At 37.1% G+C, this 19,912-nt stretch overlaps 1 protein-coding gene across 1 annotated transcript in view; it reads right to left on the bottom strand.

The window, feature by feature from the left end:
- igsf3 (immunoglobulin superfamily, member 3) overlaps positions 1 to 19,912 on the bottom strand; it is a 153,371-nt gene that overhangs the window by 34,508 nt on the left and 98,951 nt on the right. Inside the window, exons 4-6 of the mRNA XM_051905096.1 lie at positions 18,042 to 18,428; positions 11,241 to 11,648; positions 1 to 98 (exon numbers count right to left, since the gene is read on the bottom strand). The exon at positions 1 to 98 is cut by the window's left edge and continues 310 nt beyond it. Coding sequence (XP_051761056.1) covers positions 1 to 98; positions 11,241 to 11,648; positions 18,042 to 18,428 — 893 coding nt within the window. The remainder of the gene's footprint in view (positions 99 to 11,240; positions 11,649 to 18,041; positions 18,429 to 19,912) is intronic.

Genomic DNA, 19,912 nt, shown 5'->3' with positions numbered 1-19,912 from the left:
GGGATTGTGCCGTGGCTTCACGATGCACTGTAGGTCAAACGAGTCACCAAACGTCACGCTGGGCGTACGAGAGGAGGCTGACACGAAGAAGAAAGATTCTGGAACAAGAACAAAAAAAAAAGAATTCATATAGTAATTACAAATAATCGTCACAATGCATTAACACAAATAAGCATGTAAATCAACTCATCTAATTAGAACTGAGAGTCAGAACTAGAGCTTGGATAATAAACTGATGCATCACTCGATTCTGAGATTTTCTCTCTGAAATCGATTCTGAGCTTAGTTTTAAACAGCAGATGGCGCTCTACGTTAGTTTTTAACCACACGCTCAAATGCTCAGGAAGAAGAGTGCTCGTGCGTTCGTCTGAGTTGAGAATGTACTTGCACCTCAGAATGCTTTTATGACGGAAGATTAATGTAAATAGCCCACTGCAAACACCCTTGTAATTCGCTTTAACCTTTTCGAACTTTATGAATGTTTATTTTATGTAAGTTTCAAGTGGTGTAAGGAATTGGAAGCAAGTAGAGTACGGCTGTTTCTAAAGCACGCAGTGCCATCTGCTGTTAAAAACTAAGCTCTAAACTCTTTGAAAGAGAAACGCGATACATTTGGAAAATTGCAGAATCGATCTAGAATCATTTATAAATTCACGATGCATCGATTTATTGTTTCAGCCCTAGTCAGAACTATGCTTTTATGATATTAGTTTCTAGTCTTTTTTAAATGTAATACAATTAAAAACTGGTTTTGCACTAATGCCAGGCTTAGTTATTTGTTATTTTATTTATCTACTGTATTACAGAGATGCCCAAACTAGGGCCCGCGGGCCAAAGTTGAATGACCTTTGATTTAATCCGCCATACTGTTTATCGCTACAATTAATATGCACAATATTGTTTTCGTGGGAGCTTCAAAATACTGTGAATAATTCTAGATAACATTAGCATTAACTGATTTCATTTCTCTGAACTTTCAGACCATCAACAAGTCAAGATTCAGAACGCTGTCTGTTTAACGCCCATTGTGTGCCCTATCTGATTGAGAATTAGAGTGTAAACAAAACCCACAATGAGAAGTATGTCTGAAGGAAGACATACAGCTATAGGGGTGAAAAAATTATCTATCCAATAATGAAAGTGCATTACTGAATTTCATAATTGTTTATGTGTATTATTATACAGAGGCTGTCTCAGATTACATGTGTGCTGGCACAACAAATGTGGAGCATATATTTGAGATTGAGGAAACAAATGCACGTTAAATTCAGAAAAATCATGCTGCCAAGTTTGAATTTCTGCATTTTTTTTTTTTTTTTCCCATTTCTGTGCTGTAACTTGCCTTTTGTTTATTGTGTTATGTAAGAGATAATGTGCAGTCAGCAACAAAATAAACCCTGACAGGGTGCAACAATAAATAAAAAGTTTGGGCCCCTCTGATCTATTTAAAAATGGCCAATGTACATTAATCAACATTAGAGTTATCTGAAAGTCTAATTTTTTCCCATCGGCAGTCCCTTTGTTTGATGTTATTCCGCAGAAAACGAAAGAAAACAATACAACAGTACAGAAAATACAACGCAGATTAAATGCATATAAAGCTCAGTGAAATACAATTAAGTAGCACATATATAATACACTGAATGATATTTTGTTTTGTGTTAATCTAGATTATTATTATTATTATACATTTTTAATTACCATTACAAACCATTTTGAACTGAATTGACAAATAAATAAACAAACAAACTTACTACGATGTAGGATTTTGGGCATAGTGCCCATCCCTAATTCAATGCTTTATAAAAAATTATATATAGATGCTATATATATATATAAAATAAAAAATAGATACAAGTGTGTGCATTGCTACAATGCTTGTTTTTTTTCATACGCTAATGCAATATGATTGCAATGCAGTTTAAGTACTTATTCCCTCCTGTGGATCTCCTATTTTTGCTTGACAGTAAAAACTTAAGGCTGGTTAGTTGCTAACGCGCTGCCCCCTAGGCCCAAGCCTGTCACACAAGTAAACATGAAGAGAGAACTGCGGGTGACTTAATTGTGAACTCACAGCTGATACTGATGAGTCTGTGAATCTGCTAATGGGCATATAGACAACAAGACTATTCCCTGGTGTACTGCTACTGGCACCCTTCAGCAGCAATTTACGTCGGCATTGCTCATACTATACAAGATCATAGGAAAAATAAACTCATTGCAAGGGAATGCCCTGGATGTTTTGTCTTTCCATTTGAAGAGGCAGCAAATTTCTGCATGAGATTTCTGGAACTCGAACAGTTTTCCCTGTGGAAGGGTAAAGCGTCATTTGGCCACTTCTGAGTGTTTGCGCTTTATACGGATGACAGCAGCTGGAGGCCATACGGATCTGGAGACAGCGAGATCCTTTCCCAGCCTACCCCTGCCAGTGCCCTAATGATGCCACGCTGCTGGGCTGCAACAGAGGGCAGGTTAACGCAACACCCGCCGGGCACAAGCTTTGCCCAGATCTCAGCAGTTCCACAAGGCTCTGGCAATGTTGAGGAAGTGAATTTCATTTGGAGAGCCTCTGTGTCCTTCAATTATGCAGACAATCTATTAAAGGAACGGGGCAGTAAAGTTAGATGTCTACATTATCAGACTACTCTGTCTGCATGCTAATAAGCCTCAAAGACTTCCTGGGAGAGATCACAAAGTTCAGACGTTCACTGGGCTGAGAAAGGCTAGCAGGAGTTGGTGTTCTGTTTGGGAGGAAAGCTTGAGATCAGCAGAGTTAATCTACTCTGTGTTATTTTGATAAAATTTGGACAAGGTGACCTGTACCACGCCAACTCAATCCTGCGGGCCGCAACCGAGGAAAGCAGCCAAAAGAAGATTACACACACATCCCCTGTTTATTGAGCACATGCAAACTAATCCTGCAAGAAAAAAAAAGGAAAAAAGGAAATGGGCTCTGCTGGATTTTTTTTTTTTTTTTTTTTTTTTTTTTACATTTAATGAGCTCACTTTTGCTCAGATATTGAAAAAAATGTCTCAAACAAGGATTATCGGTGGATTTATAGCAGTGTTTTCTACAAAGCCATTCAGCAGCTAAACCTACAGCACTACAACAAAAGTAATCATATTTTCCCTGACTTGTGAGATTGAAGTCAGAATTGAATGTGATCAAATAAAAAGATTGTGTACCATGAAATAATGCCAAGGAAACACATCTTTCTATCGTGTTGTCTTAGCTGCACTAAAAAACAAGCATTAAGCACATCTTGCGTGATCCAATTCAGGAAACAGACAAACTCAAAAGTTAATGTCAGAATAAATCTGAGGGATTCTTCCCCAAATTAATCAATGGATCAATCACTAGTCATCTAACTCACTTTCAGTCACTAGGGATGTATGTGCGATACCAATTATATTCTTTCTAATCTGATGGCAAGTATCATTAATGCCGCTATTGATCCGAACACCAATACTTCTATTAAATGGAGAGATTTTGTGATTTCTGGCAGTAAAATGGGTAATGACTGTTATATCAAACAATACAAAAATTCATTAGCCTATAATAAATGTCTCATTTAGCTTGTTTGTTATTTAATGGACTGAAATAACCCCCGATAAATCTAGTTTTCTCTGCCATTACCTCAGGTAAGCACTTAATTGTTTGAACATATACTCATGTTCAGATGAGTGGAAGGAGAAATACTGTAGCTCCTATCCTAAACAAACATTTGAAAACATTTTTTTTTTTTCTATTTGAAAGCTTGTGATACACAATAATAACAATTTTAAACACACTATTTAAAGGGAAAGTTCACCCAAAAATGAAATTCTGTCATCTTTTACTCACCCTAATGTCATTCCAAACCCATATGACTTTATTTCTTCTGTGAAACATAAAAGATGATATTTTGAGCAATGCCTCGGTGTTTTCTGACCATACAATGGAATCCATGGTCAATAAAACTGTTTGGTTACCAACATTCTTCAAAATATTTTCTTTTATGTTCCACAGAACAAAGAAAGTCAGACAGGTTTGGAATGACATGAGGGCAAGAAAAATATGACAGACATCTCTTTAAAACATTAAAAATGATTACTAAAATAGTACAAACAAAATGAACATTGGATGATCCAATGAAGTTTATTGGATGATCAGACGTGGAAAGAAGAGAGAGAAATGAACAGAGGAGATTATAAAAAATATAGGACAGCCTTGAGAATGTGTGACTCATAGATCTCCAAAGAATGATAGGACATTTACAAGAGGAAGGCAGATAGAGACCGATTTCAAAGGCATGCGTTTCATGTTTTGATGGATTCCAGTGCTTTAGTCTCTTGTAAACACATGATCAGAAATGGCTTCCTATCCATCCAGTGTTTGACTGCAGACAGCAGGGAGCCATGATCAATGCCATCTTCTGTAGAGCGCAAGGCTGTAGGACACACGCTGAGAGTCATTATTTATGGACACACTAACACAAGAGCTTTCACATACACAACCTTTCTCACATTCCAACATTTTTCCCACTGTTACTTTGTGTGATCCACCATACAGTTTTCAATACCTAATCAATGATCACAGGGACAATCACAGCACCTGAAAAAGTGGGCGGAAGAGCAGCATGAGCTGCTGTCTGAGAGGAGCGAGTCCAGGCAGAGCCAGACAGCCAGAGCTGTAGTGTGTTTGATTATTCCAGACACACAGACATGCTCAGAAAAACATGTGGCATACACCCAACCTCACGCACAGTGGGAATAGAGATTTCAAATCTAGCAGACTGACACAAGGGAAGGCTTCAGTCCGCCTCTGGATGCCTTTTCATGTCAAGAATCAGCCCTCTACAACTGGCTGTAACTTTGGTCACTGCAGTTTCTTCTCTTTGCTGTTAAACAGCTTATAACATATATCGAATCCAAATTCGTCATTTCTGTACACATGAATATTATTATTTAAATTTTATGGTTCATAATAAAGGTAATACAACTTTCAGAAAACAAATGTAAGCGAAGGGTTGCTGCAGGACATCTGTGAGGCCCATGTGAAATCATTCAAGGCCCATTCCACAAGCCATCATGATGGACGTGAAACTTAGGTTCTGGGTACATTTTTTAAAGAAGTCTCTTAAGCTCATCAAGGTTGCATTTACAGGTATTTGAAAAAGCAAAAATAGTAATATTCTGAAGAAATTATTAGAATTCTAAATTACGGTTTTCTATTTTAACACACTTTAAAATGTATATTATTCCTGTGATGGCAAAGCTGACACTTCAGTGTCACATTCCTTCAGAAACCATTCTAATATGCTAACTTGGTGCATATTAGTTGTGCAGTTGTGCTGCTCAATATTTTTGTGTAAACCATGATACATTTTTATCAATTTAATGCATCATTGTTGAATAAAAGTATTAATTTATTGCAAAACAACAGCGCTTTGACAACACAGAATTTCTACAGACACGACAATGGTCGTAATATGACGCACACTCTACGGTGTCTTTTTTAAAAACATAATTTAACATATAATATATCCGAAATGTAAAAATATTTTATACCAGCTAGGAGATCACGCCGCAACGTATCAACCTTCAATTGGTCATATGTCTTCACATGATATGAATTTGTAGGTCAGAGTTCACATTTGGAACGCAGAAAATTAGCATGAGCTTGCATTTCCTGTCTCCTACATTTGCAAGCATACGAATGGAAGTCGATGGAATGAAGAGTGTAGTTTGACCATCTGTTAAGCCCAAACTTTTGAATGGTAGTGGGCATGAAAATATACAGCTGCATACTACACGATATCAGCCTGATTTTGAGACGATCCATTTGACGTATAATGTGTTGTCTTGATTCATAAACGACAATGTGCGTCGAGATGCAATAATCGTTAGTTTCATCTCATATAGTGCGTCAAAGTGGACGACAACCAACGCCGCATTTGTGGCGCTTCACAATGTCACGACAGAAAGACTAGCATGTTTATTCATTTTTTTGGTCCTCGCTGACAGGTTCAGTCACATCTGTGGCTTTGACCAAGAGCAGCACAGAAGCTCTTCCGTATACAGCTTTCAAACATGGCGAAAGGAGAAAGAGATGATAGTACTGGTGCTGCTAGGTAGAATTATGCAATGGAGGAAAGGTTCGTGGAGCTATGGCAACATGCGTTCCGTTCATCTTCGGAACACAAATTATCTTTTTGATGAAATCTGAGAGACATCTGTTCCTCCATTGCCTGCCTTTGCAACTTGATCTTTGATGCTTCAAAAGTTCATAAAGAGATCGCAAAAATAATCCATATGAATTGAGTGGTTTAGTCCAAATTTTCTGAAGAGACTCAATCGCTTTTAAAGTGAACAGATTTAATTTAGGCCTTTACTCACATATAAACCCTTGATCAGCAAACATAAACGGATGCTCAAACAAACTTGAATAACGCACAAGAACAAACCTCTTCCTGAAGCTCAAATGTAGTAAAAACCTAAAATAAATCTGTTCACTTTAAAAAGCGATCGAGTCTCTTCAGAAAATTTGGACTAAACCACTTGATTCACTTGGATTAGTTTTACAATCTCTTTATGAACATTTTGAAGCGTCAAAGTTGCAAAGGCAGTCAATGGAGGGACAGAATACTGTCAGATTACATCAAACTATCTTCATTTGTGTTCTGAAAATGAACAAAAGTCTTACGAGTTTGGAACGACATGAGGGTGCATAATTAATGACAGTATTTTCATTTTGGGGTGGACTAACCCTTTAAGCTAACACGCATTAATGGTAGCTTGTTTACGCTCTTGTTTCTAGAAGTCAGTTGCTAGTTCCGCATTATTTATGACATCATGCATGTCATTAAATATGGCAAGTGTTGATTGGTTGGGAAGCAACGTAGTCTGACATGTTTCTTGTCCATGACACGACAGGAATTTAGGAGTCAAAATCACAAAATCTGTGACTATCATAACAGACAAAAATATTGTGTAGTTTGAACCTGGCATTAGGAAGACAAACACGGCTATACAGTCAGGGACTCAAAGCGGGCGGAGTTACAAATCAGTTGCCACCCTCTCATCTATCTCTATTTTTATTTAAAATCACCAAAAGTTTGTAAACAAAAGAAAAAGTTACACACAAATATCTAACCTAATCATCTAAATTTGCATGCTCACTAGCAGATGTACCATTAAACCTAAAAATGTATATTTAGCTGTCATCCATTTAACATGCTGGGAGCTCTAACTGCTTTTGTAGCAATATATAAAGTAAACTGTGGCAGAATGTGTGTCTGGGCTCACCTCTGGGTGTCATGTGTAACCCAGCCAAACGATTCCACCGCTACAGGGTGGCCTGTAGCCAGTGAGCACCCACACCACTGCCAGACACTAATGAGCATGTTAAGACTCTCTCAGCAGAATAACACCACAAACTGGGCCCTGCTTCACACCCTGTCCCGATCCTTCATCCATACAGTCACCCAGAGTCAATGCTGGAAAACTACTATTTTTACTCACCACCACCAACACACCTGTCACAGGGCAAGAGCAAAGGACACAAACATTAAACCCACACGGACGCATAAGAGTGACAATCACATGATCACGTGCACATCCTACTTGAGCAAAGTGACTCCTGCAACACACCTGGAGAAGTCTGAACTTTCAGTATAAGATAAAGCAGCTGACATGAAGAGCGTCATGCTGCTACTCTTTGAGCTTCAAATCAAAAGCAGAGCTGATGAAACACTTCAACAAAGCTGATCCAGACAGCAGAGGAAGTAAAAATGATCAATGTCATCGCAAAGGAGGAGCATAGATATAAATAATTAAGAGGAATAAATAAAAAAAGCCCTGTCTTTGTCATCTCATCAAAGCTTCGATATGCAGGATACATTAAGACTAGATGCTGGATAACATTCCCAACATTAAATCTGCATTCAAGGTTCTTTGACAAATGACTTTCCTAATCCTTTGTGATTACCATAAACACGGTACCACATACAAAAATCCAGCATTTTACAGATTGCTATAAAAGCATGTTTCCATCTCAAAGTATACAGTTGCAAGAAAAAGTATGTGAACCACTTGCAGAATCTGTGAAAATGTGAATAATTTTAAGAAATTAAAGGAGATAATACAAAATGCATGTTATTTTTTATTTAGTACTCTCCTGAATAAGATCATTTACATAAAAGATGTTTACAAATAATCATCAAGACAAAAAAATAGTCCCTTGTTTGTTCTGAGCAGTTAAACTGAGCTCTGTTCTTCAGAAAAAATCTCCAGGTCCTGCAGATTCTTCAGTTTTCCACCATCTTTTGCATATTTGAACCCTTTACAGCAGTGACTGAATGATTTTGAGATCTGTCTTTTCACACTGAGGACAATTGTGGGACTCAAACACAACTATTAAAAAAGGTTCAAACATTCACTGATGCTTCAGAAGAAAACATGATGCATTAATAGATGGGGGGTGAAAACATTTGGAATTTGAAGATCAAGGTAAATTGTATTTAATTTGTCTTCCGGGAAACATGAAAGTATCTTCTGTTGCTTCCGAAGGGCAGTACTAAATGAAAAAAAAATTATATTTAAACAAAATAAGAAAAATTTAGACATCTTCATCCTGTTCAAAAGTTTTCACCCCCTGACTCTCAATGCATCGTGTTTTCTTCTGGAGCATCAGTGAATGTTTGAACCTTTTTTATTAGTTGTGTTTGAGTCCCTCAGTTTTCTTCAGTGTGAAAAGATAGATCTCAAAATCATTCAGTCACTGCTGGAAAGGGTTCAAATATGCAAAAAATCCTTGAAAACTGAAGAATCTGCAGGACCTGGAGATTTTTTCTGAAGAACAGAGCTCAGTTTAACTGCTCAGAACAAATAAGAGACTCATGAACAACCATCACAAAACAAAAAAAACAGTCGTAGATCATCCAGGTAACCACACACAGTATATAAGAATCAATGGTTCACATACTTATGAATGGGGTTATTTTAATAAATTCAGTTATTTTTTTTGTCTTGTGGATTATATGTAAACATCTTTTATGTAAATGATCTTACTCAGGACAGTACTAATTAAAAAATAACATGCATTTCGTATTATCGCCTTTATTTTCTTAAAATTATTCACATTTTCACAGATTCTGCAAGTGGTTCACATACTTGCAACTAATATATATATATATATATATATGTGTATATGTGCGTTTATAATTTTGTTCAGTGTAATTAATAAAAACAAATTTAAAACTAAAATAATTTAAAATAATTACAAAGTTTGTGACGGTCAGAAATGTTTAATTTCTGTGCTAATTGGCATTGTAAAAATAATTATTCACAATGGTGTTTAGACTCTTTAGAGAAAGACATCTCTCAAAAACATCAAAGGAGTGATGGAGAATGACTTAAAAGTAATTAAATTATATATATATATATATATATATATATATATATATATACACACACACACACACACACACACACACACACATACATATACACACACATACATACATACATACAGTGCTGTGCAAAAGTCTTTGCCACCATCAGCTTTGTTGTTTTAGCAATGCTTTAATGACCATCCATATTTCTTTTTTGGTCTTTATTACGATACAAACAGAAAACACAGGGAATATGTACACAAAATGTATAAAAAAATAAATAAATAAATAAAAAAAAAAAAAAATCTGAACAAAATGGCTTCTTTAAGCAAAAATCAGTATTTAGTGTGACCTCCTGGACTTCTTCCAGTTTCTCAAAGAAGAAAATCTGAGAAACTTCTCATCCAGTTTTCTTGGCCTTTCAGTTCTTTTCCATTCCATTTAATTTTAAGAGAGATAGTCTATAGATAGTCTATATATTAGTCTTTTTTTTTGGAGATTTGTTTGTTTTTTAATACTGCATACAAATGTCCTGTATTTTCCAGTGATATTCTAATAAAGAGACTGAGAAAATATATATATTATTTTTGTTCATTACATTTTGTTCAGAATTTTTTTTTTTTTTTTTTTTTACATTTTGTGTACATATTTCCTGTATTTTCTGTTTGTTTCGTAATAAAGACCAAAAAATTAAAACATTGCTAAAACAACAAAGCTGAGAGGTGGCCTAAGACTATATATATATATATATATATATTTATTTATTTATTCTAAAAAAAAAAAAAAAAATCCACAATCAATATATTTTAATCATTTCAATCACTATTTCCAAATTATATTTTCCAAACACCCATACCATCCCATCTATCCCTGTTCTCCCCAAAGCAGGCAGCTTCACAACAAACACATGCCATTAGAAATTTCTAGGGCTGCACAAGAAAAAGCTAAATTTTACCACTTTCTGGAGAAAGACAGTATATAAATGACTGACTTACAGATGTCTCTAAATACTTCATCCTATTCCAACTTAGTTTGCAAAGTATAAAAAAAAAAATACACAATTCACCTTCAAAGCAGGAGACATATTGTATGTTATCAAGAACTGATCAAGTATCTTTTCTAAAAACCACTCATTGTCACGCAACACACGCTGTGTCACATGATGTGTTTATTTAGAGCATCTGCCAGCTTGCTATCCTGTGTTATGTTTTTCCTTTCTGCCGTGTGCAAGCATGTGCGTGTGTATGTGTTCTCATTACACACACAGTTAAAGAGCAGACTGGGAAGTCACGGCTATTGATTGTGATGGAAAGCTGACAGCAGTAGAGTTTCACTGCGCTACATGAACATGATGCTATGTAAGCATGAGCATGAGTGAGCTATCAACTTCATATGGAGGAGATCCAGCTTTACAGCGCACATTCCACTTCAACAATCACTCTACTCCACTTGAGTGAGTACATTTTCCTGTCACTGTGTGAGCTCAAGTGTATGTTTGCATATGCGTGTGTGTATGAAGCAGAAAACAACAGAATATTTATGATGTCATAAATATGATGTGTTGGTGACAGTAAAAATACACTGCATGAGTACAAATACTATATAGGCAAATACAGTGTCAGAATACTGTCTATGTATGTAGATTACCATTCAGAGGTTTGGGATCTAAGATTTTTTAATGTTATTTTTTTTTTTAAAGTATGTTATTCACAAAGGTTGCATTTATTTAATAACATACAGTAAAAGTAATATTATGAAATGAGTATTAGTATGATTTAAAATACATTTTCTACTTTAAATAATCTATTTTATAATTTTTTTATCTTAATTTCTTTCTTTCCCCTCAAACTGTGTATGTAGTCTTACCAACTGATTTTACTGTGACGGTTTTGATGGCGGATTCGTCTCCAATCTGCTGCCACATCCAGCCAGGTGCAGTACCACTTTGGGACCACTCGGCGGCGCTGCATCTGTACTGGCCCTCATCTGTGGGGAAGGCATTATACAGGAACAGAGTGAACGTGTCTGGCCGAACCCGCTCCACCCGGACCTCTCCATAGCTGCTGCGCTCCCTAAAAGTGGGCCCAGGAGTGACCGTGCCCTCACGATCCACAGAAGCCACGTTCACAGCAGGACCTGCCCCATCCTTATCAGTCCACTGCCATGTCATTGACAAGGGACCCACAGTGTTGCTAACAACACAGGTCAACTGGATGGTCTCCCCCTCCATAATCTCTGAAGAGTTACTGGATAACGACACAGTGATGTTACTTCCTACGAGAGACAGACAAGAGTGGAAATGAGAAACATGACACTAGTGCTATGTAGTTTAGCATTATAATTAGACAACATTTACATTATGTATGAGTAAATTACTCATGACAAACTGTACAAGAAACAAATTCTCATTGGGTGAAAACTGAAAGTACCTCCCCTGAAAAAGTTCCCCTGCAGTCAATAATTTTATCCTTTTTAAAACTCATCTTTGATAATTAAAATGACATATTTAAATGTTTTTTGTCCTGTGAAAATAATTTCTTCATGCCTTAAAATAGCCAATAGCAGACTACCTGATAATCTCGCTCAACTGTAGTAAACGCTACACAATGGGAAGTGGAAATGTTGGTTTAATTCAGCTATATATGTTTGAACCAGAAAGTGATTCAGAAGGAAAAAGGAGGAAGAGCAAATTATACAGGGTCTTCTAAAAGTCGATACATCAGAATGATAATGCATTTTACGTATTGCTCTCTAGAACGTCGGACACATAACGGTAAATGATATAATTAGCCTTTGGCTTGACTGCATTATCAATCAGCTAATAACTGGTTGCTAATGTTACACAATCCATGTTCCCAATCGCCATCTTTCAGACAGACAGCTGTCTTCTAAAAATCAGCATCCTTAATGCCTTGAACATCATAGTAAGTCAGTGGAGAAAGACATATAGTTCATCATAACATCATAATATAGTGTTGTCAAAAGTAGCGACCGCGATACCAAGTCGGTACTGAAATTTTAAAAACTGTTGAGCGGATTCATAAACGCCTCTGATTGGCCTTTGTGTTCACGTGCTCATCAGATGTCTGTGATTGGCTGCAATGTTCAATGCACGGGAGCGTTTGTAAGCACGTTTGAATTTGAAAGCCAATCACAGACATATCTGATGAGCGTGTGAACACAATGGCCAATCAGAGGTGTTTACGAATCTGCTTAACAGCACTCAAAGCTCCACATTTTTAACATTTCAGTACCGACTTGGTTTTGCGGTTGGTACTTTTGACAACACTACATCATATACATTATTCACCTGCTATATTGCAATATGTACCCAATTTTTCCTGTCCCTTCTTAAAGGTGGTCTTGTGCTGACTGTGTTAAAATACTCACAGTGCATGATAGGAATGACAGGAAAAGCCCTGCCCCGCACGTTGACAGAATTGGTTGCATGTTTGTGACGGTAGGGAACGGGGCAGTTTCCCTTAAATATATATAAGTTTGTCTTAAAATACATTTCAAACACCACATAGACATATAAACAAAATTGTAAAAAAAAAAAATAATAAATAAAAAAAAAATCACTACAGGGAAATTACACAAGAACACCATTTTCTGTGTATGCATTAGGAGAACAACCCCTGTCTTCTTGAATGAAGAAAGCAGGTTACCAATATATTTCTTTAGCTCAGTTTCAGGCTGGTCAAGCTAATGCATATTCTAGGGCAATATGATGAGCTGCTGCCTTTACTAATGAGGCAACAGGTTCATTTTAACCGAAAGGTCAGCCTTCCAAACTTACAGCAACCATTTTCAGCATTTCAGTTTCTCTCATTAATTTACCTATGAATGGTCTGCTTTCTCATCATATACTGTCTCTATAGTTGTGAGTCAGTTGGAAAAGCAACTGTAGATAGATGCTGATAATACCTGAAGCAAAAACACATGGTTCCAGTTCTCCACCAGGCTCTTTGACTTCTGTAGGAACCACCTCTACTGGACAGTGTTTGGTGGATATAAGCAGCCTTGATTTCAGAAGTATTTATTTATTTATTTTCTCCACATTCTTCATTAAAGAGTTTTAAGCCACCCAGATGAATCACACCACTACCAGATTAGATTTAAAAGCAATAAAACTTAAAATTAAAGTACAATATAAATACATTACCTTTCATTCCATACAATTTTTTAAATGTTTTTGAAAAAAGTCTCTTATGCTTACTAAGGCTGCAATTATTTTATCAAAAACACTGTAAACTGTTTTCTATATATATATTTTGAAATGTAATTTATTTCTGTGTTGCCGAGTTGAAGTAAGAAGTACAGTAAGAAGTAATTTGCAATGGTTTATGGGAGTGGGCAGTCTATTGGACTAGCATAGTGCAGTTCTTTAATTTAAAGAATTCTGTTTGATTGAAGTTGAATGTGGCTTATACAGAACATCAAATCATTTGACAACCTTTGAGCTCATGTTAGGTATGAAAGATTTATACATTATCACTGAAATCAATATGTGAATGGAATCTTTTCCCTGTATCTTTCTGTTGCGCTCTACAGCAGACTAGGCCTCAGACTAGCAGGACTTTTGGGGTAGTTTTCTCATCAAGAGGTCTAGAGCCTGAGAGATCTCGTAAGTACGAGTGTGGATCAAAGCTTTCGCAGACATCTCCAGAGTTCTCGACAGGGATTTCACACCACCACATCCCTTTAAAAGCAGCGAGTGATAAAACAAAAATAGGACTTTAAAGAGACAAAGTTTGCACCCTTCCCATGGGTCATCCGAAGCTCCCTTCAGAAAGAGAACTTCATGAGAAGAATACCATCATGACCAATCAGGCAACAAACACAAGAGGCTTTGATTTTATACATAAACACGAAACATCTGGGGATGAAACCTCTTCAATTGCTAATGTGCTCCTTTTCTCAGAGGACATGAAATAAGAAGTTTACACAATGACCAGCAGGAGTATGGCTGTACCGTCGCCCCATCCTAGTCTCTCAGTCTCATATATTGTCTGAAAGACCTACTTAGATAGTTGGTGTGGCCTTAAGCAGAAGAGAGAGAAAGAGAGCGCATGTGGGTGAACAAACAAGGTGTTGTCTCGATTCCATGCTGCAGCTATCAATCTACTGCTCTAATAACCCTGCGAATATTGTGAATATTGTGTCATCTGCCACTTTAAATGCTCAAGCTCTTTAAAGTCGTGTGGATTCTAAATGTTTGTCACTGTTTAATGTTCATTAGCTGGAATAAATTGTTTTGAAAGTGATTACAACAATATTGTTCCTCTGAGCAGTTATCGTTATAGTTGTGGGGTGGACTCTTTTAAAATTTAAAACTATTTTTAAAATTTTATTGTTATTGTCCTGGATGTCAACAGGCCTTAACTGTCTTAAAGAGATAATTCACCAAAAAATGAAAATTGTATCATTTACTCACCTTCATGTCATTCCAAACCTGTATGACTTTGTTTTCTGTGGAAGATAAAATAAGATATTTTAAAGAAAGTTTTTGTCCATACAATGAAAGTCCATGGGGTCCAAAACAACAACTTTGGACTCTGACTTTCACTGTATGGACAAAAACACAGACATTTTTCTTTTATGTTCCACAGAAAAAAAGAAAGTCATACAGGTTTGCAACAATGTTAAGGTTAATAAATAACAGAATTTATGTTTTTGGGTGAACTTTTGAATTTGGCATACACACTCCGAACCACTGATTCGAAACAAAAGATTCGTAAGGTTCAAAGCTTCATGAAGCAGTGTTTTGAAATCGCCCATCACTAGATATTGTTGAATAGTCGTTATTTTGTTTTTTGGCACACAAAAAGTAATCTTGTCGCTTTATAACATTAAGGTTGAACCACTGTAGTCACATGAACTGTTTTAAATACGTCTTTAGTAGCTTTCTGGGCATTGGAAGTGTTAATTGTCTTGCTGGCAATGCAGGCCTCACTGAGCCAGCGGACTTTATCAAAAATATCTTAATTTGTGTTCTGAAGATGAACAACATAACGACATAAGGGTGAGTAATGACAGAAATTTAATTTTTGGATGCACTAACCCTTTAAGAAGGCACTATAAAAATGAGAGGTGGAATTACGGTTTTTAAATATAGCTTTAATTATTGTACTTGTAGAACCTTGTAGGTATTTTTAGACCCTCTAAAAGCAGACCCCCCTGGGGAGAAGGAAGGATTTCCCTCAGAGTCTGATAGGACCATTGCTGGAAGGGGCTGATTCAGGTGGCTAAGGTTTAAGCAGAACAGATGTATTCTTGCTAACCTTTGATTAACCTCCTCTCTCCATCTAGCTCACATCAACTCCTTGAGCCCAGTTGTGGTTTCTTTGCCTGGGCACAGTCACATCCACCTTGGGGATCTATCAAGGCTGTGCTGAGGGCGACGGCATTCCCACTTTCATTTCATGCCTGTTAGACTTGGCTTTTTGAGTAGCTCTCACTTGAAATGCAATGCTATTTCAAGGGCTTTCAGGCCTCCACAAAACCAAGTTGAAAAATGCTGTGCATTAAACGATTTTACACAGGACAGAGTACTGTATACCACTCACAAGCACACCACCAGTTTCAGGGCAGCTATTTTGAAAGTGAAGCTTAATATATAAAAAACAGTCAGGTTACCCTTTCAGATAGAACTATTTTGAAAGTATTTAATAGGGCAATGTCTTAATAAATAAATAGCTTGATCATCAGAAGTTTTTTTTAACAAAATTCAAAACAAATTCAGTATTCACCTTATTGATGATGTACACTATATACAGGCGAGCTGATGAACCCAGAATATAAATGCAAAGCACATTTCTAGTTAAACGTTTTTCAATAGAAAACCATTATAAAGAAAACATTCAGATATTGAGCGTGTTGCGTTCATATTCTGGGTTCATCTGCTCACCTGCATATAGTATGCATCATCAATAAGGTGTATATTGAATTTGATCTATTAATAAACACTGTTTTAATACACTAAGGCACATTTGGTGTTTTTCACATTAAGCATTTTATAATATCCTGTTGTTTTTAGTGATTGAAATACTGAGCAGTGAGTGATTTTCTGTTTTTCTTTTGTTGTTTGGTTCATATTAACAGCATTTACAGCAGTAGGTATTGTATATTATGCTGCTTTCACTTTAATACACAGACCTAATATACACATGCGATTTCTTTCCCTGCTGTTTACGTTCACAGACATAACTGACTGTGTTTGTGAACTTTGTGTGTGTTTTTGACACAACCTTGTGTGTATTTTATGTTATTATGTACAGGCTCCGCCCTCTTCTGTAAAGTGGGGTGGGGAGCAGCAGCTCATTTGCATTTGAAGATACATGCACGAAAACAGCATGTATTTCCTTCCACTCAAAAATGGACATATACAACATGGTATAATAAATGATCTGTGGGGTATTTTGAGCTGAAATTTTACAGACACATTCCTGGGACACCAGAGACATAATAGATCACCTTTAACATTTAGTGAAAACTGCGATACATTTTATTCATGATTCTTTGATGAATAGAAAGTTCAAAAGAACTGCATTTATTTGAAATAGAATCTTTTGTAACATTATAAATGTTTTTACAAATGTTTCATTTGATCAATTTAATGCAATATAATTATAAATAAGTATTAATTTCTTTCAAAAAATGTTTTACTGACAAACTTGTTTATACGGTATATGCCTTAAACAACGTTCCTTAATTGGGTAAAGGTCATAAATGGTTTAAGTACCCTAGATTAAGTAACCCAACAACTTCAAAAACCCATGCCAACATGTTTTTCATATTTTGTGAGGCGTTTCTCTGAATTTTAATATTTATCAGGATTTTGTTATTCATGCAAACACACCCAATGTGACAAAAACTGATGTAGCATTCTGTCACTCTACACTTCTACTCATTACAGGAAAACCTTTACTATTTTGAAAACAGCTGAACTACTTTCACACAACTGTTGTTTTTTTTTTTTTTTCCATTTACTCATTACTTCCAACAGTGAGTCTGCACTATGAGAACTCACCTGGCACAAGAACTGAAAAAAAGCCACGAAAATATGAGGTGATACAGAGCCTATTGACCTTACTGAGTGCAGCGCCATGACAGGTATGAAAGCGAGGCTGTGAGGGATAGACTTGCCATGTTTTCAAAGGCATCCGCTGTAAAAAGCTGTCTAAAGCTCCTAGATCACTTATAATTTTCCACAGCTTATGTTGTCTAGAGTCTGCAAAAATGTCTTTCCAAGAAATTTCAGGAGTGTTTCATCAGCAGAACAATCCAAAAGCACATTAAATAACAGTACAACCCACTGAAGAGATGTATGTCTGTCCCTCACAGCCTCCCTTTCATTCCAGTTAAAAAATCAAATATGGCGCTGCTGTGAATAAGGCTTTAGAAAGATTCAGCAAGAATAAGTAGAACTTTAATAGCAGTTCGCCTCCACAATATTACTAAATCAATTTCTGAAATCTCTATTTCTTTAAACTGCTATCTTATAAGCTAAACTAGATCAGAATAATCCACTTATGGTGATGAACATCAGAATTGAGGCTGAAAGGTTCATCTTTTCATTTAATAAGCGAGCAGTTGAGAGGTATCAGCCTACAACTCTAGGGGCCAGTCAGAAACAGAGGGCCGATAAAGAACCGTGATACTCACTGAGAGGGGTTACAGTGATCTGAACGTTACGGGACCGCTTGCTGCGGTCGATGAAATCTCCAGTGGGGGTCTTTTCCCGCTCCGTCACTCTGCAGATGTATTTCCCAGAATCCTCCGGCAGTAGCCGCTGCAACTTGAGCAGATGGATGGACGGGCTCTCTTTGCGCACTGTCAGGAGGCCGGATGCTTCTCGCTCCACATAGTTGGGTCCCAGTACGGGCACGGCGCTGGGCCCGATCACGGCTACGGGTGAGCTGCTGAAGACCCACGACACCGAGAAGAAGCGCTCTGGAACATTCTGAGCGTCAATGGTGCAGCGGAGCTCCAGCGGCTCACCAGCCGTGTAGGCCCGGCGCTCAGTGGTCACCTGGATACTAAAGTCCCGATCTACGAGAGAAAAAGAGAGAAAGGATAATTTAGTCATGACAAAACGGTCCACATTGCACTAAATTCAAACAGACACTGACATCAAACACAAACGAATCATCATTTGTAGGACAAATTTCCATATGATATGCAGTTTGCGCGCCTCATCAGAAAAGCACTTTCTTCACTTCATTTGGCTTCTTCAGAGGTGATTGCCCCTGGGCTCTAATTACTACAACCCACTTCCTGCGAAATACTCCAACTACGTAAGTACATGGCACTGACACAGACAGGACTCAGGAAATGTAAAAGGGGGGATGATGATGTGTGTTTTTACATGCAGTCATTATTTGCATCTCATGCTGTGCGCTGCTCTCCAAAATAACAGCACAGTAAACAGGCCTGTGCTAAAAGAGGAATTCACAGATCAGAGGGAAACAAAGGCCAGTGGCTGTTTTTCCCTTTTCTCCTGCGGTACTCAAGCAGCGTGATGCTCCATTAGGACATTACTGCCCGCCTGAATGGAGCCGGTCTGCGTATTAGGACTAAACCAGCACGCTTCAGACAGATTAATTAGCAGTGGAGATGAAGAGCTGCATGTGGAAATGAGTGGGGGAGAAAAATGGAGAGAAAGGCGACGGGATACATTAGGTGAATACATATAACCCTCTATTGTAGATCAGTATGTTGAGGATGAGAGGTCACCAAAATCTGAATTCTGTATGTGTTTGTGGGATGTTTGACTGATTTTTCATGCACAGATCTGTGTTTCAAAATAAGCATCAAAGGCTAATCAACACATTCCATATCAGTACTCCTACTTTTTACATCTATTACCAGTCTTAGCACATTTTGGATTAAAAGGGTGGCAAATCAATGGGCATAAATTAGGGTTGGGTGATAAGACTGAATATTCATATTATACTGTGAATGAAGCAACATTTGCAAGGATTTTAATGCAAAGTTCAATAAATTTTCATTAATCAGGTCTGTTTCAAAGAATCTGCTTATAACTCTCAGATTCAACAATTTGTTTGTGTCATGACACAAACGAATTAGTGGTTCGGAGCGTGTATCAAACTGCCAAAGTCACGTGATTTCAGTAAACGAGGCTTTGTTACATCATAAACGTTTTGAAATTTCAATGGTTCACGTGACTTTGATACACGCTCCGAACCACTGATTCAAAACAAGAGATCTGTAAAGCTTCAAAGCTTCATGAAGCAGTGTTTTGAAATCGCCCATCACTAGATATTGTTGAATAAAGTCATTATTTTGTTTTTTTTGTGCACAAAATGTATTCTCGTCGCTTCATAACATTAAGGTTGAACCACTGTAGTCACATGAACTGTTTTAAATATGTCTTTAATAACTTTATGGGCATTTGAAAGTGTTATTATCTTGCTGTCAATGCAGGCCTCACCGAGCCATCGGATTTTATCAAAAATAGCTTAATTTGTGTTCTGAAGATGAACGAAGGTCTTGCGGGTGTGGAACGACACGAG

The sequence above is a fragment of the Ctenopharyngodon idella genome, chromosome 9, assembly GCF_019924925.1.
Source record: "Ctenopharyngodon idella isolate HZGC_01 chromosome 9, HZGC01, whole genome shotgun sequence".
In the NCBI taxonomy this organism is placed as follows: Eukaryota; Metazoa; Chordata; class Actinopteri; order Cypriniformes; family Xenocyprididae; genus Ctenopharyngodon; species Ctenopharyngodon idella.
This window is presented reverse-complemented; position numbering and strand designations above follow the sequence as displayed.